General features: G+C 38.4%; 1 protein-coding gene across 1 annotated transcript; it reads right to left on the bottom strand.

Annotated features, from left to right (window-relative positions):
• Positions 1-1,681: 1,681 nt before the first annotated feature.
• GCK72_003199 (uncharacterized protein) lies at positions 1,682-15,513 on the bottom strand (the record flags this gene model as incomplete). Its single annotated transcript, XM_003092834.2, has 9 exons — positions 1,682-1,867; positions 2,630-2,791; positions 7,728-8,052; positions 9,009-9,214; positions 9,325-9,472; positions 11,222-11,307; positions 12,670-12,734; positions 12,783-12,839; positions 15,360-15,513. The coding sequence occupies 9 exons, from the start codon at positions 15,511-15,513 to the stop codon at positions 1,682-1,684; spliced, it is 1,389 nt and encodes a 462-aa protein (XP_003092882.2).
• Positions 15,514-24,835: the final 9,322 nt, after the last annotated feature.

Genomic DNA, 24,835 nt, shown 5'->3' with positions numbered 1-24,835 from the left:
ACGTAAACGAATAGGTGGATAACGAGAAGAGGACAACTGTTGTTCTTAGCAGTGCGGGTCAGAAGATTTCAGAGAAGAGATAACGATGGTTTTTATTGGGAAAAAAGAAAATGTGGAAGACATGAGTGATATATGACTGAATAGCTCAAGACCAGAGCTTAATTTTTGTAGTTGAAACTTTTTCGTTAGCTCCGCCCACTTTTGAGATATGCGCCTTTAAAGATAGCAACCTCACTGGGAGCGAGTCTGGTGGAGTGAAAGGGTGCAGAAAAGCCCGAGAACCCAAATTTTTGAAAAATTTTCAAATTTTAGCATTATTGTAACTCTGAGTGTTATCCAAAACCAAAACAAAACTATTTGGCCACCAGGTGGACTCGAACCCCGGTACCTCTGCTGACGTCGAAAATCCCACTAGGCCATTTCTACGATTTTTGTCAAAAAGTTGGGAAATTGGTTTTTATGGATTTTTATAGGTGTTTGAGTAGATTTTTATAATTTTTACGTTATTAAAGGACATTTTTCACGTCTGGAGCCTCTACAATCAAAAAAAAACAGAGTCAATGCACCATGTCGCAATACGGTGCATCGACCAAATAATTTTGTATAAAAACAGGGGAAATTTAAGTCAAAATACGTATTAGAGTTTTAGACGTCAAATTCTTTAAGAATCTAAATTAAAAATTCTATTTTCCGCAATTTTCGGAGAAAAATTTAAGAATGGTGCATCGACCGGGAAGAATTGGCTCCCATAGACTCGTAGAGCCGAAATTGAAGTTTTTTGGCTGAAATCCAGTACAAATTTATATTGATTGTGTAGATCAAATCTCAATCTTTATTTTTGCAGTTGACAACTTCTTTCTAGCTCCGCCTACTTTTGAGAAATGCGCCTTTAAATAATGAAATACACACATTTATTGACGTCTCCGGGACAGAAAAAGTTCAGAATACTCAGAAAATCGAAATTCGAAATTTAATGAATATAGGGGGTCAATGGTTGGTGATTAAAGATAATTAATAAGTGGTAGGGAACAGTAAGTGAGCAGAGTAATTGGTTTGGACAAGTATCATTATGAGGGCGGGGGAGGGGGTATGCGGCACGGCCGGATTTTTTTAAATTGAAAAAAAACTGATATTCTACGACAAAATGCTAATTGGGGAACCGTTATAATACAAACAGAAGATTGAGCAAGATGGATGGATTTTTTTTAAAGAAAAATGTGAATTTCAGTTGAAAATTGGCCAACTTTGACAGATGATTCTGAAACCGGATAGTGTCACAGCACAAATATTTTTATATGAGTAAATAGAGAATGTCTCTGGCTACATTTTTGTAGTCAAAAGATTTTTGATAGCTGCTCTCGTTTTTGAGATATACGCCTTTAAAGATAGCCGGTATAGAGACGAGGGGGTGGTGAGAGGGCGCGCGGAAACGAGAGCGCGCGCTCCCGCTTCTCTGCGTCTCTCCCCCTCTCTCCCTCTCGCTTCTAAGATACCCAACTTCAATGGCGCGTTCTCAAAAGCCTAAATAGCTATCAAAAATCTGAAAACAACAAAAATATAGTACGAGAAATTTTCTATCCAACCATATAAAAATAAATGTGATCCAACCACAACAGCCTCCAATACAACCTGTCAAAGTTGACCAATTTTCAACTGAAAATTCATTTTTTTCCTTTTTTCCTTATTCCGAACACGAAGTCGGTGACGAAATTGGATGTGACGAAGCCGTTAGTGTAGAATGTTGTTGTTGTGGGGAGTAGTGTGGGAAGACGGATGCTCCAACTGGTCCGTCAGAAGACGTCATTGGGACGGGAGGGAGGATGGGGGTGACTCCGTATGGTGGCATTTCGACGGGCGAGTTGAACATCTGGAAGGAAATGTTTATTAGTGGAGAATTGGGAACAAAAAAGTTGAAAAATATACAAAATTTTCTATTTTAGTCTTAAAAATCGGGTAAAAAAGAAAAATTTTCAAATTTTCCAAAATTACCCAACTATTCGGTTTTTCTGCTGGGGACGTCATACCTTGAAAATCCCACTAGGCCATTTCTACAACTTTTGTCAAAAAGTTGGGAAATTGGTTTTTATGGGTTTTTATGGTTTTTTAAGTGGTTTTCAATAATTTCTACGTTATTAAGAGAGTTTTTCACGTTTAGGAACCTCTAAAATCAACAAAAAAAGACTCGATGCACCATGTTGCTATATGGTGCATTTACTAGAACTTTATTAGCTCATATTTTCCGGGGATAAGGTTTTACATAAAAATTATTAATTATAGAAATGTTGAGCTTAAAACTTTGTACATTTTTGTAGTTGACCACTTTTTGATAGCTCCGCCCACTTTTGAGATATCCGTCTTTGAAGATCGGCGCCTATTGCTCCCAAGAATACGATCTTTAAAGGCACACGCATATCTCAAAAATGGGCGGAGCTATCAAAAAGATGAAAACTGCAAAAATGGAGCCCAAGACTTGCTCTATAAGATGGTATAAGATAGAAAACACGATTTTAGTCTAAAAAAGTTATGACGAGCTCTCAAAACTGCACTTTTTTTGAAACCCCCAAAATCATAAATTTCATAAATTTTAGTCAAATTTTTTCGATTTTTTTTTGCTTTTTCTAATGCTTACCATCGGATTTCCGTACTGACTAGACGATGGCGGTGTACTCGTCCACTGAGCGAAATGTTGTATATCAATCGGTCCCCCCATCAAAGTGTCGATATGCGGTGTCGCCGGCTGCACCATCAAAGGACCGATCCCATTGACTCGTACCCTATTGAGCACTTCTTCCTGAAAATAGATACATTATTTCCTTTTGATCTACTGTGTTAGTTCCAGTTGAATGAGTTCGTAACAAAAACAAACACGAAAGAAACGAGGGGGGACTGGCTGGTAGTAATTAACGAATTACCGCACTACTCGTCCCGCCGCCGTCGCGCAAAAAGGGGGAAAAGGGACGACACTAATTAGATCAAGACGACACTGTAATAATAATGGAAGTGGCGGTGGCGGGTGTCGATTTGTTCATTGACCATGCAAAAACGTGTGTTACGGTAGGGAGGATACGGTAGGGATAATGGGATTAGAAAGTGAGAAGAAGCGTGAGAACGGGTTATTGTAGATAATTGAAAAAATAGATAGGAATACGGTAGTATCCAATTTACCGTAAGGACGACGGATTTCGAGAATAAAAAACTGAAAATTCTGCATTTTTGTGGGCTTTACGATATTTAAAGACGCATATCTCAAAAGTGGGCGGAGTTAGCAAAAAGTGGTCAACAACAAAAATGTACAAAATTTTAAGCGTAACATTTTTGTCCTTAGCAACTTTTATGTAAAATTTTATCCTAGGGAGATATAAGCCAACAAAGTTCGAGTATATGCACCATATGGCAACATGGTGCATCGACTCTTTTTTGTTGATTTTAGAGGCTCCAGCCGTGAGAAATGCCCTAAATAACGTAGAAATCATGAAAATCCACTCAAAAATCCACTCAAAAACCCATAAAACCCAATTTCCCAACATTTTGACAAAAATGGTAGAAATGGCCTAGTGGTGTTTTCGAGGTATAACGTTCCAAGCAGAGCTACCAGGGTTCGAGTCCACCTGATGGTAAATTTTTTTTTGTTTTGTTTTTGGGACATTGCCAGGGATCCAGTAATGCTAAAATTTGTAAATTTTAACAAAAATTTGGATTCTCTAGCTTCTCTGCGAGCTCTCTCTCTCCCTCGTATTGAGGAACCTATCTTTAAAGGCACATAACTCAAAAGTGGGCGGAGTTATCAAAAAGTTGTCAACTACAAAAATGTAGCCCTAAGTTTAATTAGTATTTTCACAAATTTTCAGGATGTCTGATTTTTAAATACCTCAGAAAATAGGATTTGAGTGACGGGCGGTGCCTAGAGAGCGCAATTGGAGGGTATGTCTGTTCAAAGCTCGATATCTCAAAAACTAAAATTGAAACTTTTGAATATTTTTATATTTTTTCAACATGTTTTAATAACTTTTTTCACTAAATTAAAAAATACTTGACTCACAAATACCTGAGAAAATAAGATTTGAGTGACGGGCGGTGCTTAAATTGGGGTTATGGAGGGTATGAATGTCTGAGGGCCGATATCTCAAAAACTAATAAAGAAACTTTTAAATATTTTTATAATTTTGAAATAAGCACGTTTTAATTAGTATAAAAGCCAATTTTCAGCAAATTCAGACATAAAAATCTGAAGAAAATGAGATTTCAAAGACGGGCGGTCCCTAGAGAACGCAATTGGAGGGTACGCCTGTTCAAGGCTCGATATCTCAAAATTAAATTGAGAAAATTTTGAATATTTTTGTATTTTTGGATTAAGCGTATTTTAATTAGTATTAAGACCAATTTTCAGGATATCAGACCTACAAATAGCGGAGAAAATGAGATTTGAAAGACGGGTGGTCCCTTTTTATTGTCATCTGTCAATAACTACCGGCGTCTTAGTAATTTACGGTCCCCGAATTCGAAAAAAAAAACCTAAATCTTTATATATTCTTATCCCCTGACATGAAAATTGACTCCTCAGGTACCGTAGGTACCTATGGTACCAAAAGATGCCACCGGTTGCATAATAATCATAATCCCCTAGTAGGTATTACACGAACAAACATCTCAATTTACTAAAAGATCCCCCTTTCTCAGCAGGGTGTCCTCTCCCCCCTTTTCAAAAACGGGTAAACATTTGGATATAGTTGTTGATGTTATGAGAAAGGGGGAGGAAAATCAAAACAGTTGGTGAAATAGTGGGCAATTTTCGAGTGGATAAGAGCGCGGACCATATGGAGATGCGCGCGTCGTCGTCGTCACCTCTTCAGAATTTGAGAACAGGAAAAGCACTTGAAAACGGATTGTCTTTCAGATATATCGGTGACTGGCACCCGGAAACTGTGAAAAAATGTAGTTTGTAGTTGAAAAAAAAAAGATCTTGTGTAATTTGGTCAGTGTAATTTGTCACTGTAGCATAATTGTCACTGTAAAAAGACGGTCAGTGTAAAATCCACCAACTTTGAGAGCTCGTCATGACATCCTCTTTTATCCGATTTTGTCAAATGTACATTTTTCTTGTAGATCAAAACCAGGGCTACACTTTTGTAATAACAAGTTTTTCGATAGCTCCGCCCACTTTTGAGATATGCGCTTTGAAAGATAGCAATCTCAAATCGAGAGAAAGAGATGCTAGAGAATCCAAATTTTCGTAACATTTTCAACTTTTTAGGATTACTGGAACCCTGTCGGTTTTCCAAAAATAAAACAAAAAAATTAGACCACCTGGCGGACTCGAACCCTGATACCTCTGCTGACGTCGAAAATCCCACTAGGCCATTTATACGATTTTTGTCAAAAAGTTGGAAAATTGGTTTTTATGGGTTTTTGAGAGGATTTCTTGGATTTAAATATTTTTTTTGTTATTTAAGAGCATTTTTCGAGTCTAAAACCTCTACAATCGAAAAAAAGAAGAGTCGATGCACCATGTTGTCATATTGTGCTTTTACTACTTTAAGATCTTTAAAGGCGCATATCTCAAAAGTGGGCGGAGCTATCAAGAAGGTGTCAACTACAAAAATGGAGCCGAAGACTTTTTCTATAAAGTTGTATAAAACACCAAAATTAATCTTTGTTTAAAAAAATTCTGACGTGCTCTCAGAAATGCACTTTCAAAAAAAAACCCTTAAAAGCCCATCAATTTAGGTCAATTTTAGTCGAATTTCTCCAATTTTTTTGGAATTTTTGTTTTAAAATCCCTCGTTCCCTTTCTCCCAGATTCATGATTCTCAGAACTCTTTTTCTACATTTTAATCGCCCCTGTTCCTCTCCAGACGTCAAAGGGGGGCAACCTAATTAGGCTCAATCGAAAAAGAGGCGAGGTAGTAAATCTGTTCTGTTGGTTTATGTCATCATGACATCGGTCAGTGTGTCTTCAGATGACCCCCCGAAAATTGGATAGACCCCCTCCCCCCTCCCTAAGGAACATCTGTTCCCCCCCCCCCTTTCAGGGAGAGGCGCCCCGGGGGTCTTCACCTCAATAAAATCCGGAAGAAGACTCTTCTTCTCTTTTATTTCTAAATTAACACTGATGGATTGTCGGAGACGTGGCCGGTGGCGGGAATTGAGTTAGGAGCTCTCCGAGCCCCAAATCAAAACTAATTACGTCACACATCTCTCGGGGAAGAGAGAGAGAGGCTAATTGGGTTACGGTAGATTTTATTTCATGCCACCACACACAACACAACACAACAATACATTCGAAAATAGGTGAGATAGAGAGGATAGGAGGGAAAGATGGCAGTGAGATAGGTGGCTGAAAATTGGTGGACAAGGTAATTAAGACATGGGAAATTTGATGGTGTAATTAGAATTTTGGTAGAAACATTGTGTGATGAGATATGGCGCCGCGAAGTTGAGGAAGCGGCGCACCCTCCTTTGTCTACAGTCGCACGCCGACAAGGCCTGCGTCGCCGCGCTTAGTCCTAATTTTTTAATTTTTGATATATAGGTAATTGAAGACATTTGAAATCTGGAAATCTAGTTGGTTTTTTGTAAAAATGTGATCCCAAAGAGTTACAGTCATTCAAAGTTGGCGGCGAGTGTAGCCTTAGCATGCCGCACGCTGAGAGGGCCTGCGTCGCCGCGTTTAGTCCAATTTTTCTGATTTTTGGTATATAGGTAATGTAAGGCATGAAAAATTTGAAAATTTATTTTGTTTTACGTAGAAAAGGAATTCCAAGGAGTTATAGTCATTTAAAGTTGAAAGAAACGATGTGTCTTTTTACGGGTGGTCTCAAACTCAAAAAATTTATTCATAAATTTCAGAACTTTTTGCTTAAAAACAGAAATATAGGTATTATAGACTACAAAAAAATCAATTCTAGTATCAGAATTTGAAAAAACTTTCTTTCCGCAGAGTTGCGACTAGGCAAAGTTGGTAGATGGACTGAAATCGGTTTTCATTCACATTTTCTCAATTTCCTGAATCTTACAGTGTTTTTTAATGATTCTTATGACTTTTCCCAAATTTTGGTCCAAACAAATTTTTTGGTCCCTTAAAAACTTGCTGGGCGCTTTCTATTCTACTAGAGCGCGCGGCTGGAGAGGGGGGGGAGGCCCCGCCCCTTGAGGTTTTTGATCTAGGTTAACTTTGAATGGCTATAACTTCGCGGGGTCGCATTTTTACGTAAAACAAATTAAATTTTCCATTTTCTCATGTCTTAAACTATTTATATACCAAAAATCTAAAAATTTGAACTAAACGCGGAGACGCAGGCCTTGTCGGCCTAAAGCGTGCGGCAGTCTATGAGGTAGCTTCCTCTTTCAACTTTGAATGGCTGTAACTTTGCGGGATTGCATTTTTACGTAAAACAAATTAAATTTTGAAATTTCTCACCTCTTAAACTATTTATATACCAAAAATCACGGAATTTTGACAAAACATGGGGACGCATGCCTTGAAAGAGTGCGGCGACCTATGAAGAGGAAAAGAAACCGCTCCTTCAACTTCGCGACGCCATATCTCGGCACCCAACGCCTCTATTAAAATTCTGATTACACCACCAGATTCCTCATGTCTTAAACTGTCTTTCCACCAATTTTCAGAAAAATTTTCAGAGATTCAAATCACAAGGGGGGATGGATTAATAGAGGCCCACAATGGGAGGCTGATCACAATACAACATGGGAAGCGGACTGAAACATACTCGTTCGGAATGGAGTCTCGCATCGGAAATTTGAATTTGCCGCTTCTTATCTTTGCATCGTTTATTCTGAAACCAGACACGAATCACACGGGCGTTGAGTCCGGTCATCTCGACGAGTTTCTCCTTGAGCGACGCGTCGGGTCTCGAGTTGCACGAATAGCAATCTTTCAGTATTTTCAGTTGTTGCTCATTGAGCACTGTCCGTACGCGTGTCGCCTGTTTATCCTTTTTCTTTTTTCCACAACTGCTCGACGAGCCGCCCGAGCCACTGTGGTGGTGGTGGTTGCCGAAGAGTGGCGTTTGGACACCGTCTGATTTGGGCGATCTGTAAGAATACGGTTGGCGGTGTAGATCAAAAAGTGGGAGACCAGATGGAGCTAGCTGCCAACCAGGTGCATTTGCCTACTAGATTAAGATGTTGGTAAATATGGGCGGCACAACTACAGTAGTAGCGTCAAGTGGGTACCAAAACCATACAAAAACACCTGTCCTCACCTCCCCATATTCAAAAAACATTAAAAAAGGAAAATTAAAAAAGTAAAAAAGTTTTGCCACCGAGAGGGCTCGAACCCCGATAGTTTGCGGTGGACAAGAAAAATGGCGAAAATCCCACTAGGCCAAAAGTGCATTTTTTGCATTTATTAAAAAATAATGGAAAAGTTGCATTTTAGATGTTTTGAAAAAGTTTTAAGGGGGTTTTTACATTTTTTGAATGTAAAATCGTGAAAAACCCATTATTTTAGGGAAAATTGATGCACTTTCTAAAGTTTAAATGTGAATTTCTCTTCAGCGTGGCTTTTTCAAAAAAGTCAACTACAAAAAATGATCTACACAAAATTCTGCACATTTTGCCATTTTCAAATCTTTTCGTGCTCTTTTCTATCTTGAGATACGCGCCTTCAAACAAATCTGGGCGAGAGAGCATGCGAATCGAGGAGGGTGTCTCGCTTCTCTCCGTCTCTAACCCCTCAGCTCTACGGTGCCTATCTTTGAAGGCGCGTATCTCAGAGGGGTGGTGAGATAGAAAAAAATTTTCAACTGCAAAAATGTAGCTCTGGGATTGATCTATAAGAATATGTAAAAAATTATATATAAAAATAAAAAGTAAGGGCGTGGCGAGCGGTCAAAAACAAACATTTTTTCACTAAATTTTTGAAATTTTTTTTGAAAAAAAAGATTTTTCTCCAGTTTTTTTTGGTTAAAAGTGTGCATAGCTAGTTACCAACCAGGTGAATACTCTCCAAAAGTGTCAAGCACCCAGCTGTACCCCTCTTGACTCACCCTAAAGGACTCGAAGTGTTATTGTCCAACGACGTCAATGTGGACCTCTCCTCATCCCATTCATCTTCATCGAAATTCGAACTAGAGTTATTGTTATCATTGTTATTATTCGATAGTTTCGAAAAGTCGAGAAGCGCCGAGTCGGGTCGCGAGTCTTCAGGCAGTCCACGGCAGTCCCCACGACAATACAAACTGTTGTTTTTGATCTACAAGAAAAATTGTGTTTGCTGAGGATTACTGTAGTGAAGTGGATTAGGATTAGTGAATGGTTAGCATAATTGTAGATCAAATATTATATAACACCCTAGTACTGTACCTGAAACTCCTCTCCAGTTTGTAGTCGTTTTTCACAGGCGGTACAGGAGAAGCATCTCAAGTGGAATACGTTGTGCGGACCGGCTTTCATGACGAGATCCGTTTTGTCGAATTCACCCTGACATCCGGAGCATCGGGTTGTGAAGAGGCTGGAAAAACATCTTTTAAGCAAAAATTGAAAATTTTAGATTTTGTGATTAAAAATCGATTTCTCTCAACATTGAGTCTGAAAGTACCCTAGTAGCAATATTGGGAATTTTTTTCATCGACGCTGGCGTGCCTTTGGCGTGCCACAGGCTGCCGCCGCACACCACATTTATCACCCCCCTCAGCCACATAGTTTTTTAATACCCGGGTGGCGCAGGTGGGTGCGCGGTGGGCTGCCGCGCCGACGCCCGCCGGTTCGGGTTTTGGTGCGGGCGCGAATTTTTTGCAAAACTTAAAATCGATTTTTTCTCGAAACTGGGTGACTTTTAGCGAATAAAAAGTAGATTTTTGGCATCGGGAGGTCTAAAAGTACCCAGGGGAGTCAATTTTGGAGCGATATTGGAAAGTTTTGAAAAAATACTTTTTAGAACTTTTTTTTTCAAAACAACTATCTCACTTCAATTTTGCGGCATATATGTTTTGAGATGGTCCCAAACTTCCGGAATACACGTATATGTACATATAAGGGGTGCAATTTCCGCTTTCACACCTTTTGCCGCCAGATGGGGCGGCGCGGGGAAAAGAGAGAGAGAAGCGGAAAGATGCGTCAGCAGGACGGGCGGTGCGGTGCTTCTTTTAGTGATTACGTGAGCATCGAGTCGGTTGGCTGCGTGATTTCCGGATGGGGCTACCCTGTTATTAGCCAGAAAGAGCCGGTTCTCATCCTATTAGGTTTAGGAGAGATGGATACTGTACTTATCGGATAGGATGTGTGTTCAGAAGGCCCAAAAGGTGTCTATTTTTATGAAATTCTGAAAATTTGGTCAAAACGTACCCGGATTCCATAAAAGTCGACTTTTTGATTGATACTGGCGTGCCTTCGGCGCGCCACAGGCTGCCGGCGATCATCCCAAGTTATCAACACCCTTCACCGCCACTTATTTTAATACCCGGGTGGCGCAGGCGGGTGCGCGGCCGGCCGCCGCCCACACGCCCGCCGGTTCGGGTTTTGGTGCGGGCGCAAATATTTTTTGGTTTTTTAAGACGATTTTTTTTCGAAACTGTGTGGTTTTAGAGCTTTAAAAGTGGTTATTCGTGTTCAGGATGTCGCGTGAGAGCCAATTTTGCATAAGTTTCAGATATTTTTAATTTTTTTTTCCAAAAACCTCTTATTTTTATGTCAATTTTCAGTTTTTTAGTGAATTTTTTTTGAAAAAAATCTATTTTTCCCCATTTTTCCTATAATCCGGGTCATTTTTAGCGTCTGACTGCAAAAACAAAGACTCAACAAATTTTTTTTTTAATTTTTCAAAAAAAATTTAGGGCACACACAAATACATACTGAAACTCATTTTTCTGCCTAAACAAATATATATATATATATATATATATATATATATATATATATATAGCTTACCCGCCCCCTTGACACCCTCTTTACTAAAGCAACAGTAATCCCCATTCCACGTAATTCACACATATGTACAGTATCCCTCCACCTTCACGCTTCTGCGTCAGCGTCAGAGTAAAAGTTATTGTAATTTATCCCCCCCCCCTTTATGCAAATGCATCCCCCTTTTATAATAATAATGTCCCTTTAAAACTCTCCGTGTGTCTATCTGTGTCAATTGTTCGTGTGTAAGTGAGTCAACACGCCCTATTGTACTCCCCCTCCTTTTTACCAGGTGGCTAGGGAGCCCTGAGTGAGGTAATTGCTCGAAGCTCCACCTGCCCCCCTTTGACCCACATACCTTCTGTAATCATCCCGGCAATAGGTCAGTCCATTTCTGACGAACGTCGTCTGATTCTCGTCAAGTGGGCGGGAGCATTGAACGCACTGGAAATAGGAAATGTTGTGATTTTTAAGGTATTCATGACAGATGGTGTGTCCAGTCCCCCTTTCTTAGTCACGCAATGGTTCCCCCCCCTTGAAAAATCAACACAAAATGCGCGAAACGATGGTAATTTGATACAACGCTTCCGGGTCAACACGTTTGCGTTTCATTTTTTGTTTCGTTTTGACCCCTTACTGGTTGTAGATCAAAAAGTGAGGAGCAAAAAGAAGTACAATGCTCCTAAAGGTATCAAAACCGTGAATTATTCACCAGGAGGCATAAAAGAATATAAAAGCGTAAGGACTTTTATGGAAATCCGGAATATTATAAAAGAGAAGGGCGAAACAATGATGGATGCATCATAGTGTGAAGTCATGCGTAAAATATGTTGCATTTCATTTAGGCGGATGTACTAAGGTTAAGCTTAGAGGACTATGGTACCAAATATGGAAAAAAAATTTTGCGAAAAAATTTTTTTGCGAAAAATTTTTTTTAACCAAAAAATAAAAAAAATGGTTCCTAGACATCAGAACGAAACCGAGACATTTCAAAACTGAAACATTTCGAAATTATGACAAATTAGTTAAAAAATGACTACGGTACCAAATATGGAAAAAATTTTGCAAAAAAAAAATTTTTTTGCGGAAAATTTTTTTAACTTAAAAAATTGGCTCCGAGACGTCATTTCGAAACCGGACTTTTCATAACTACTATGTTTTCAAAAATTCCCGGTTGCCAAGTGTCTCTCGGTTTCAAAACGACTGGTATTTCGAAACTGCGCCAGAATGCGCCAAAACGACACCTTAGACTTCACCATAGGGGGGATGTGCCCGTAGAGTCACGCGGAACCTCATATCTTTTTTCAGTGTGAACCGATAATTCTGATAAATATACCAAATGAAAGGTCTTGAAATTTGCTACAAAACGGTCTAAATGAGATGTTTGTCATAAAATGGATTTCTTGAAAATTTTTGGTCTAAACTTGAAAACCAAAAATTCAAGGAAGCCTAACTACCTAATTGCCAGCCGGGGAGTACCCATAATGTGGTTACAAGCTAAAAAAATATACCAAAATGTAGATCTCGACGAGTTCTACATTTCAGTATATTTTTTAGCTCATAGTTTTGCGTTTCAAGCGAGATATGAAATCTGTGAAAAAATTTGGTCAGTGTAACTTTTGTCAGTGTAACTTTTGTCAGTGTAGCTCCGAAAAAATACACTGACAAAGTTACACTGACAAAGCGGGGCCTAAAAATCCTAATTTTTGGTAAAAAAGTGTCTAAAAAATGGTTAAGTTCATGGTATTTGGGATTTTTAGGCAAAAAAATTTTCGCGCCAAAAAATGTTTTTCCTCAAAAACTCACTTTCAAACAATGCGTGTGGAACTCCAAGTTCGGATTGACTCTCATAAAATATCGATCTGCTATTTCTGAAATTTCCTCATATAAATTTGGACCCCCTTTTCTTGACACCCTACCTAATCGACACCCCGCACAAACTGCCATTGGTTGTTGGTTTTGCTGCTGTTGGCGTTCTGAAAAAAAGAGAGCACCGATTAACTTTTTTCTCTTTTTTGGAAGGGTTTCGTACTCAAATTACCCAAAAGGAATAGGTTGATTTGAAGATTACAGGGTTAAGTTGAGGAGGGGAGGTATATGGGGACGCGGGAGGAGGGAGGGGGTATAATGACCCCCTAAAAAGTGCGGACCCTCATAAAATAGCTCATTTGTGGAGGGTGTCAGGAGCCAACTCCACTTTTTTTGCGGCTCTTTCTTACTCACTTCCTTTTTTCACGCCGTAAATTTTTTTCCGTAAAAAAAATTTTGCGCCCTAATTTTCGCACCCCACCAAAACCCGAATCAGGAACTTTTTGGGAAACGATATATATATTTAATTGGGAAAAAAAGAAGAATTTTTCTGGAAATCTCTGAAACAGGATACAAAATTTTTTTGAAAGGGGATTTTGGAAAAAAAAAATTTTTTTTGAAATTTTTCCAAAATTTTGAAAATCCCGCCAAAATCTCTCCCTGGGTACTCTGAGTCCTCCTTATGCTGAAAATCTAGTTTTCAAGCTCAAAAAATCTCCCAGTTTGATGAAAAATCGAATCCAAAATATCCCAAAAACCTGTGCCCCCCCCCCAAGGTTTTTTTTTGAAAAAATTCAAAATTTTCAAAATCCCGCCATAATTGGCTTCCCGGGTACTCTGAAACCTCCTGATGCCAAAAATCCACTTTTTATCCGCCAAAAACCACCCATTTTCGAGAAAAATCGATTAAAAGTCATCCAAAAATTCAAAAAAAAATTCTTGCCCCGCACTAAAACCCGAACCGGCGGGCGTCGGCGCGGCAGCCTGCCGCGCACCCACCTGCGCCACCCGGGTATTAAAAAACTAGGTGGCAAGGAGTGGTGATAAATTTGGTGTGCGGCGGCTACCTGTGGCACGCCAAAGGCACCCCAGCGTCTATTAAGAAACATGATTTTTCGACTTTATAGTCAACAAATAATACCTAAAAAGGGGGGAAAAGAAAAGTTTACTTAGGAAAAGGGAAACACGGCGATAATTATAGAATAGACACGCGGCGGTGAACTACAGTAAGTCTAATCGGCGACCCAAATAAAGTTGCGAATACGAAAATTTCGAAAAAAAACAGGAATCTTGTTGAAAAATATAAAGAAGCGATAAAATCATGTGATATTTTGCACATTAAATACGGATAAGGCGATTACACAAGCTTCTATCCGGAGCGATGGGGAGAAGAGAGCCGCTGAGAATGAAAATGTTGAAAAAAATTTCTAGAATTTTTTATATTTTTTGAGAAAATCAGAAGAAGAAAAAGAAAACTAAACGATTTTTGTTGTGATTTCGTATCTATCCAATCCATTATAGAAAATTGATTGATTTTTTCAATTTTTTAAAAAATTTCATTTCGGCAGTTTTCATCCAATTCCACCCACCTCTTTCCTCTTTTCTTACAAAAATTTCTCTATTTTCTCCCAGTTTTTTGTTTGTCTAAGAAAATGAATCAGGGGGCCAAATGGTATGATTCAGAAGATAGTGAGAAATAGAGTTTTTGGGGGGGGGAGAGGAGGTTGGCACCGTGCCAAGAGATCGAGAGGGACTTTGGTGGACAAGCGAGTGGTGTAACAGAGTGGTAAACTTGAAACATTTTATACCATCATGTAGATCAAAACTAGGGCTACATTTTTGTAGTTGAAAGTTTCTTGATACCTATTTAGGGTTTTGAGATACAAGCCGTTGAAAAAAGTGAAAAATAGCAAAAACTGAAAAACACTTTTTTTTTTCATTTTTTCCAAAGCTCGTCACACCCTCAAAAATTAATAAAATGTTAAAATTTTTATACGAAAATGTAGCTTAAGACTGTATCTATAACATACAATTTATTATGTCTTGCTAGCTAACTTAGTTTCCGAGATATGCGCCTTTAAAGTCAGCCAATCGCCAATCGCTTTGGGGGCCTACCTACTGGAGAGCCAAACTTTGAGCGGGACTCTACACCGTCCAAAATTGTGCCAACGTAAAAAATGTTATACTACCGTATAGCCCATAACACGCTCTTTATTTTGGTATAAACCACTTGTTCTTACAACAAATTTCTGAAAAGTTACAGCTCTTCAAAAAACTCAACAACAAAAAAATTTTCAATTTTTGTTTTGTTTTTTAAAACCCTCATATCTCCACCGGTTCGACTCATTCCAAAAAGTTGTCAACTACAAAAATTTAGCCCTAGTTTTGATCTACACAGTGGTATAACAATCTTCTAGATTCGACATTTCACAGGTGTTGTGGTGAGCTTTGCAGCGGGGAGGGGTACTGTAGCGCTCCCGGTGATCCTGGATCCACGATCCCCAGACCGGAGTTAATTAATAATTAACTAAGTTCCCTGCCCCATTTCAAACTTCCCTAATTGTAAGCTCCGCCCCTAAAATTTGGGAAAAAAATTCATGCCGCTCCTCTAAGGGTCTAAGGGACTCTAAGGAAATCATCCCTAAAGAAAAATTTCAAAAAAAAATTCCCGCCAAAAAAAGACTTACGTTGTTCAGGTGACGAGTCCAAGCACAGATATTTGGCGTCGACGGGTTCGTCTTTCCAGAATGATCCGTTGGCGGCGGGTAGATCAAGATTATCCGATGGTCCTGGAGACGTAATAGAGAATAGTTCGTAGGCACTTCGCATACATGTCGCCATAGTATAGGTCAAAAAACAAACTATTATTTTTTGATCTACACCAATACGACTGAGCTTTCGGGAGATGGGGATGTGAAGAAAGAATAGAGAAGAAAGTGGGCGGAGTCGCTTGGGGGAAGGGTGGTGAGCGGGAGAGGTAGGCTCCGCCCACTTGCTGGAAGGAAGACGCGCGTAAGAGACGCAGAGAAAGGGGGGGGGGGGACACCGGATGTGAACACTGAAGTGATACTGAGAGTGTGAATTTGGGGGGTTTTCTGGAAAAGTATGGAGGGAGAATTTTTTCTAGTAAAAAAGTTTTTTTTTGAAAAAAAATCTATTATAGGAACAGAGATATGCTCCTTTCAACATGCCTGCGGCGCTAGAACAGTTCGGGGTGCCTGCGGCGCTAGAATCGTCTGGGGCGCCTTCGGTGCAAAAATGCTGGAAAAAATATCAACGTTTGAGATACTGTAACATGATCATAATCTGGCCGAATTTTTTAAAATCTTATCTTTTCTTGTAGATCAAAACTAGAACTCCATTTTTATAGTTGACAACTTTTTGATAGCTCCGCCCACTTTTAAGATGTGCGCCTTTGAAGTTTCTCATGTCATTTTTAACGTCAAAATGTGATTTTTACATCAAAATAACCGCAAAATTCTATTTCTGAAATCAAAAACTATTTAAAACCCAGTTTTCCATGTCGGAAACCACATTTTTAGCAAAAATTGGGACAAGAATGCCAAGGTAGATCACCATGAGAATGGGTACCAGGGTTCGATCCCGCTTGGGGTTAGTTTTTGTGAATTTGATATTTTTCTGTTTTTGGTTTATTTTATCTTGTAGATCAAATCAAGGGCTACATTTTCATAGTTGACAATTTTTTGATGACTTCACCCGTTTTTGAGATACGTGCCTTAAAGTTAACTCCTCTGTGCGTGCGCCCTACCTGTACTTATTTTTAAAAGCGTATATCTCAAAAGTGGGCGGAGCTATCAAACAATTTTAAACTGGAAAAATGTAGCACTGGGTTTGATCCACAAAATAAACATAAATTTGTGTCACATTTCAATCAGCCATTTTTTCAAAACTCATGTCTTTTTTTCTGTTCTTTAAATCATCCATAGATCTTTCTTGCAAAAACGAATTGTCATTTGTCAGACGATTTATTCTCCCCCTGATTACACTTGTCTAATCACATATTTGTCACAAAATTCTTCTCTGAAATTTCAGAATCAGTAGAGAGAATCAGTATGATCACTGAGGGATAAGCTTTATCCAGTCGAAAAGGCAAAAAAATCAGGAAAAATCGCCTTAAACTGCCTTAAATCGGATTCGTTTTGACCCAAATGATGTTTGAATCAAAATAATAACATGTTGAAAATTTGAATATGAAATTTGTGAATTAGTGCTCAACTTTGAGAGACACCAAGAAGCTTGGGAGCGATCAAAATTTTTAAAAATTTTAATATGACTGTATAGATCAAGTCTCGGGCTACATTTTTGCAATTGACTATTTTTTGATAGCTCCGCCCACTTTTGAGATATAAGCGGTCAAAGATAGGCCCCGAGGAGGGCGAGAGAGCGTGCAAAAAGAGGAGGGCGTCTCGTTTCTCTGCGTCTCTCTCTCTCACTTCCCCCCAAAGGCGCTGTCTTTAACTGCTTGTATCTCAAAAACATGAAAAGCTATCAAAAACCGTTCAACTACAAAAATATAGCCCGAATTTCGATCTACAAGAAAAATATAAAATTGAAAAGTTTGGGCTAAAAATGGCTTCAGGGCAGTGGGTCAAAGTTGGGCAATTTTTTTATTTTTTTTTACTGAAATCGCTTGGAAGAGTGGGCGGAAGGTACTGTAGGTATGGGTTTTTTGTTTTTATTAAATTTTTATCAAACTTTTTGCGGGTTTTTGCGGGTTTTTGGGGCTTTTATTCTTATCAAAAACCTTAATCTTGCTAAGAGTGTGTCCTCTTTCTTATCAAATACCTCAATCTTCCTTATCAACAACATCTATACAGTACCCCCATTTTTCTTCCGGTTACACTTTTCTCCTCTATTTTCTTCACATATACACGCGTGTCAATTCATGTAACACCTTCTAAACGGATGCTCTTCAAAAAGAGACACCGGAAGTGGTTCACGTGTGAGTTCTGTGGTGTAGATCAGATGGAAGAGGGTGATAATTAGAGGGGATTGGGGTTTATGAATGAATGAATGAAACGGAAAAAAAGGGATAATCCGGGGGATAAGGAAAAATTTTGAGGAAATTTGGGATTTATGGAAAAATCTCGTGAAAAATTCAGAAAGTTGGTAAAGTTTCAAACAGAATCCATATTTTCGTTAAAATTTGTTAGTAATATTGAAACCTTCAGGGTCTCCAAACGCAAAAACAAAATAACTTGAGCACCAGGTGGACTCGAACCCTGGTACTTCTGTAACACGGCTGAATTGAACTCATACAAATTTTTCTCTATCACGTACCCTTGCGGACGTAAATAAATAATAAAAATAATAATTATTATTATTATTATGTGGATTTCTTTATTTTTACACTATTTAAGAGGATTTTTCATATTTAGAGGCTCTAAAATCAGATTTTCGGGTACAAACTTGAAGTCGATTCACCATGTTGTCATATGGTGCATTTACTCAAACTTTGTAAGCTCATATCTCCATAGGATAAAGTTTTTCATAAAAGTTCTTAACTAAACAAATGTTAAGCTTAAAATCATGTACATTTTTACAGTTGTCATTTTTTGGATAGCTGCACCCACTTTTGAGATATGCGCCTTTAAAGATGTAGTAGGGCGAGCGCACAGAGGAGTAAACTTTAAAGGCGCATATCTCCAAAGTGGGCGGAGCTATCGAAAAGTTGTCTACTACAAAAATATAGCGCTGGTTTTGGTCTACAAAATAAAGTATATTAAAAACAAAAAAAAAACAAAATTTACAAATATTGACCCCAAGCGGGATCGAACCCTGGTACCCATTCTCATAGTGGTGCACCTTTACCAACAACTTCTCGGCCAAAGTAGGTTTTCACTAAAATTGTGGTTTTCGACATGAAAAATTAGGTTTTGAATAGTTTTTAACGTCAGAAATAGAATTTTCCAGTTGTTTTGATGTAAAAATCACATTTTTGCGTTGAAAATAAGTGATTTAGGAGGCTTTTACAAATTTCCAACTTTAAAAGCGCATATCTCAAAAATGAGAGGAGCTATCAAATAGTTGGCAACTACAAAAATGTAGCCCTATTTTTGATCTACAAGAAAAATTAAACTTTTTAAAAATTTGACCAGATTATGATCATGTTACTGTCCCTCAAACTTTGATATTTTTCCAGCATTTTTGCGCCGCAGGCACCGCAAACTGTTATAGATGCGCATTTTAAAAATTTCGTTCTTGATCTAGCTAAAAATATTATTAATTTTCAAGAAAAAAATTTGGCGTTCTAACCCAGATACCCACTCTCCTAACAAGACTATGAACTTTCACATGAACCCCAAATATTCTCTATCTCATTCTCATTATTGTCCATTTTTTCTCTCAGTTACCAAACTCAATGTATATCATACAACTTCTGGTAGCACTCATTGAAATGTCATCGTGTGACAGGTCACCGACCTGTCACACGACCGAAATGAGAAGGTGTCACCTTGGGATGTCTTCACGTTAGGTGTAGGCGCCAGACTGTGAAAATAAGGGCATCAAAATAGGGATGGGAACAAGAAATGGACTATTCAAAGGGGAAAACAAGTAAAAAATGCGAAAAATCTCGAGAAAATGTTGAAGAAAATGCGATTTTAGGCGGTACAAAGGATAGAGAGTTGGTGTTATTTCAAACGCATCAAAGGCAAGCCAGACCCGTGAAAACTGCGAAAAAACGCGTCAAATGTGCCCCAGCCTAGTAAAAATAGAGAATTTGGTCATTTTTACGATCGAAACTTGCTGAAAATACCATTTTTTGACCCGAAAATGAGATTTTCAGACGTTTTTGAGCAGAAAAAACCGGTTTTTCCTCTCAAAAATGATATTTTTACATAAAAATCTTGCCCTAAATCATTTTTCCGGCCTAAATATTGCTGAAAATTTTGAAATTGCACTCTGGAAGTGATAAAATTCAGATGGATCCTTCAAACGCACCAAAGGCACGCCAGACTCGTGAAAACAGCAAATTCGGTCATTTCAAACGCGTCAAAGGTGCGCCAAAGAGCATAAAAATGACCGATTAGAGAGTCTGGTGTACCTTTGGCGCGTTTTCAATAGTTTCAATTTACTCAAAATGACCGTATACTTCAAGATACTGTAACAACTACAGTAATCTTAAGACCAGCAGCTGGCGCGCCTTTGACGCGTTTTAAACTCATTCTACACAACTTCAAAAAAACAACTCTAATTTGGGTAGAATGTTCACTTTTTTCATTATCAAACGGAATTTGGTGGATTTTAAATGAATTTTGGTATGAAATTCTTAAAAATAGCAATTTTTGAAAGACTTGCTGTCAAAAATTCCAGATTTTCAGTCAAAATTCCATTTGTTTTGGCTCAAACACCATTTTCACAGTAGAAATGCGTTTAAATTGCAAAAGTTTCAACCATTTTCAGCTAAAAATCACTGAAAATATGGTCAATTTCGCTCTGGAAGTGATAAAGTTCAAATTTTTTACTTGGGTGTTTAAGACGCGTCAAAGACACGCCAGACCGCGTGAAAATAGCGAATTCGGTGATTTCAAACGCGTCAAAGGTGCGCCAGAATTGAAGAATACTGAAAAATTGGATATTTTAGATGCGTCAAAGGAACGCCAGATCAGCGGAAAAGAGGTTTCAAACGCGTCAAAGGCGCGCCAGAGAGCATAACAGCTGCGATTAGAGAATCTGGCGCACCTTTGACGCGTTTTCAATGGTCTCGATTTTCGAGTATATTTCCAGATACTGTAACTACAGTAATCTCAAGATCAGCAGCTGGCGCGCCTTTGACGCGTTTGCAACATCTATATAGCCCTTCTACGGTAGTTTCTGGCGCGCCTTTGACGCGTTGTTGAGTTTTTTATACAAAAAATCAGATTTCAGAAAGGTTTTTGGCACTAAAAACGCGAAAAAGAAGCAATTTAAACTAGAAAAACCGTATTTTTCACAAAAAACGAGACATTTTTAGTAAGAATACCAGTTTTAGTACATTTTGCGGATTTTTCCACTAAAAATGCAAAAAAAATGTCCAAAAAAAAGGTAGCTAGGTGTGTAGCCTCCTGCCTGGATTAGGCTTAAAATCTGAAAAATCTTAAAACACGGAGAGTTGTACTAGAGCACACTAATCTCCAATGTGGTGTTTACTATCCCCTCCATCAATGTGTTTCTTCTAATCTTTCCGGGTATTCTGATGAGTATTCACGTGAAAAAGGGGGGATAATCTCACAATGAAAAATTGGGGGCGTCTGAGCAAGAAAAAAAATGAGCAAAAATGTTGTATGAAGGATCAAACTACTCGGGGACACATGTTTGAGTTGAAAAATATTCAAAATATTCAAATTTGTTTAACTTTTTGGTAAATTTTTTTTTAATTTGGTCACTGTAACGTGAAAAACCCCAAAAAAAAACATCAAAAACGTGAATTTTAAGCCCGAAAATGCTCCAAATTGGTCCTTTAGGGTGTTTCTCCACGGATTCCTTAAAAATCGAAAATTTTCAAAAATTTCCAAAATACATTCATGATTATACATTCAAAGCGTCTTGTCTTGCTGATTCCAGAAATTTAAAAATTTTCAAGTTTAGACCAAAGCTGACCGAGTTACGGTAGTTTTAAGGAGGTTCTAATTTTTTTTTTGAAAAATTTTGAAAATCGATTTTTTGACTCAAACAAAGCAGAATAAGTTGTACTTGCCGAGAAAACTATTCCCGTCTTGATTTCAAGCTTCCATATTTGCGATTTGTGAAATTTTCCAGCCTAGGTTTCAGCAAAAACTGAAAATTTTTATTTTTTCCAGAAAAAGTCGATTTTTCGACTATATTATCAAATTTCGATTAAAGTCGAATGTTTATGGGATTTCTGACTATTTCAGCCCAAAAACGCTCAAAGTCCCAAAATGTACAGTATTTAGCAACAGAGCGCACTTGCTTCTAAATCCTAAAGTTCCCCAAAAGAGGGAGCCCGTCAGAAGGTTCCCATGACCTTCAAAACCCATTCTCCCATTAGTAGTAGTACAAAGGAGTAATCGACTAGACTAATGGGAGAGGTAATTCAAAAAAAAATGAAACAATAAAAGTGGATTATGGGAGTTTGGGACTATGTGCCAAAATCCAAAAAGTTTCCCGGAAAACTTCTCAAAATGCCAATTTTCAATGGTTAGGAACTTCCAGAATGACTAAAATCTCAATATTAGTTAAGAAAAAAGAAAACAAAAAAGATTTGCCACCAGTGGGAATCGAACCCCCGACCCTCTGAACGCGGGGCAAAACCGTAAACCAGTACACTACAGGTGGCACCGAGGAGAGAGGAGCGCAGGGCGGTGAGGTGCGCGGGGTTTTTCTTGCAAAATTTTAAAAGGCGGGGCTTAAAACTCTTTTCTAAACTGAAAATGTTCATAGAAACCTAAACAAAAATAAGGAATAAGAATAAGAATAAGACAAGAGAATAGAAAATAAATTGCAAAACGGAGGGGGGAATTCAGGAATTCAGAAGATGAAATGAAGCGGAAACATACCTGGTATTGAAAAGAAGTCATTCGCATTGTTGCTCATCAGAAGCATTTTCGGAAGGTGGGCGTGTCTTTACGTGAAGACGTTCACATGTGGAAGAAGATTCTGGAAACATATGGATATATAAGGATTTGGGGGGACGATAGGGGAGTAGGTCAGGAGATTTGAAGGGGGAGGTGCTTAGGGCTTAGTGTTAGCGTAACTTAGTGTCAGAAATAACTGGAAGTGTTTATTTTTAGAAACTTTTTTTTTGGAAAAGTGGGAAATTAAAGATTCTGTTTCATATAAAAACTAAATTTGCTAATTTCGGGTCAAAAGTCTGAAAGTTTTCGAAAAAATTAGACCTTTTTTTTTGAAAATTTATAGACTTATGAAAATCAAGGAAACAGTTCTCAAATTTACGGGATGGAAAATTGGCGGCAAATTCAAAAATTCAAATTTTTTCGAAATTTTTTTTTGAATTTTTTGTCAAATTGTTGACTATCACTCAGAATTAGAAGAAATTCTGAAAAAGCATCAAAGATTTCAAAAAATTCCCGGGCCTTGATGACGACTATGAAAAACTCTATAAATTATGATATTATGATATAATATTATGAATTTAATCATTTTTAAGCACTTTTACCACAAAAATAAGCATACTTGTCAAGGGACGGGCCGGGCTTTTTTTTCAAAACTTCCGGCCCGGCCCGGCCCGGCCAGGGCCCCCAGGCCCGTCTTTTGGAGGGAATTTTTTGTTGGAAAAAATTTGAAAATTTTTCTCAAAAATCCCATATGCCTGAAAAGAGGGACCTGAGGGGCCGGGCCCGGGCCGAAGCTTTTCAGGCCCGGCCCCTCATTTGACAAGTATGAAAATACGGATCTTTCCGCCTTCCGCTTTTTCAAAAACCGCACTTTGCTCAACCCGGTTTGTCATTGTAACTTGGTCACTGTATTTTTGTCACTGTATTTCACTAATGACCATTTTCCGGCTTGAAACTTAACATTATGCGCTGAAAAATATACCAAAATGAAGATCTCAACGAGTCGTATTCGTTAATGTTGCACGGGCAGGGAAAAAGTGCCGAAAAAACACGATAATGATCAAAAAGGTGGATTCAGCGAATTTGGGGTTTCAAAATCAAAATGTCTAGGAAACTATGGTCAGTGTAATCTCGTCAGTGCAAAAACCGGACTAAAAATACCCCAAACGCAAATTTTCAATACGAAAAGCCCCGTGCCGGCGGGGTTTGCAAGTATGAAGAAAATTTTCATTATTATTTTCTATAACGCACGCGAAAAAATGCCAAAAAACGAGAAAATGACCAAAAAATTGGTTCTAGGCCGGCTCGCGACACATTAGCAAATAGCCATCCGGTTCGTAGTAAGTCACTAACATAGAACTCGTCGAGATCTACATTTTGGTATATTTTTCAGCTCATATCAATGAGTTTTAAGCGAGTTACGCGTTGGTCAGTGTCGCCCCAAAAAATACAGTGACAAAGTTACACTGACAAAGTTACACTGACAAACCGGCTTGATTTCCGAAATAGTCTCTTGCTCTAACCTAGCACATCGGAAACTACGGAATTTTCTCGAAAAAAAAATCGATACCAGATCAAAACAAAGTAAACCTCACTTGACATTTTTTCGGTTTCAAAACAACATGTATTTCGAAACTTTCCCAGAATGCGCCAAAACTCGGGTGCCCCCCCCCCAAGCGAGGAAGCGCGCGTAGTCTCACGCGGAGGCTTATAACTTTTTTCAGTGTGAACCGATAATTCTGGTAAATATACCAAATGAAAGGTCTTGAAATTTGCTACAAAACGGTATAAATGAGACTTTTGTCATGAAATGAATTTCTACAGAAAATTTACTCAAAACTTGAAAATCAAAAATTCAAGGAAGACTAACTACCATAGTTGTACGGAATGCCATTTTTCGAAAAACCGGAATCCGGAATACGGAATCCGGAACCGGAATCAAATTTTTCATTTTCCGGAATCCGGAACCGGAATCAAATTTTTCATTTTCCGGAATCCGGAATCCGGAATCCGGAACCGGAATGAAGTTTTTCAAATACCGGAATCCGGAATCCGGAACCGGAATCAAAATTTTAATTTTCCGGAATCCGGAATCCGGAACCGGAATGACGAAAAAACCCGGAATTCCGGAATTTCTCGGAATCCGGAATCCGGAATGATTCGATAAATTTGCAAGGCCAAGTCATTTTTTCGAGTGTTTTTAATGATATATAAAGTTTAAAACTACTTTTAAGGTTCAAAACCGAAAAAGAAGTAATGCAGTTGTCTTTAAAACTCAAAAAAAATTTTAAAATTTAAACCTCAGAATTCCGGAAAAAAATTCAAAAAACCGGAATCCGGAATCCGGAATCGGAATGAAAATTTTCATTTTCCGGAATCCGGAACCGGAACCGGAATGTCAAAAAAAAACCCAGAATTCCGGAATCCGGAATTTCCGGAATCCGGATTCCGGACAACTATGCTAACTACCTAATTGCCAGCCCGCTGCCCCGAATGTGGCTTTTTCAAACATATCAGCAACAATATACCAAAGTGTAGATCTCGACGAGTTCTACATTTCGGTATATTTTTTAGCTCATAGTTTTGCGTTTCAAGCGAGATACGGAATTTGTGGGAAAATTTGGTCA

Source organism: Caenorhabditis remanei, chromosome I, assembly GCF_010183535.1.
Source record: "Caenorhabditis remanei strain PX506 chromosome I, whole genome shotgun sequence".
Lineage (NCBI taxonomy): Eukaryota > Metazoa > Nematoda > Chromadorea > Rhabditida > Rhabditidae > Caenorhabditis > Caenorhabditis remanei.
This window is presented reverse-complemented; position numbering and strand designations above follow the sequence as displayed.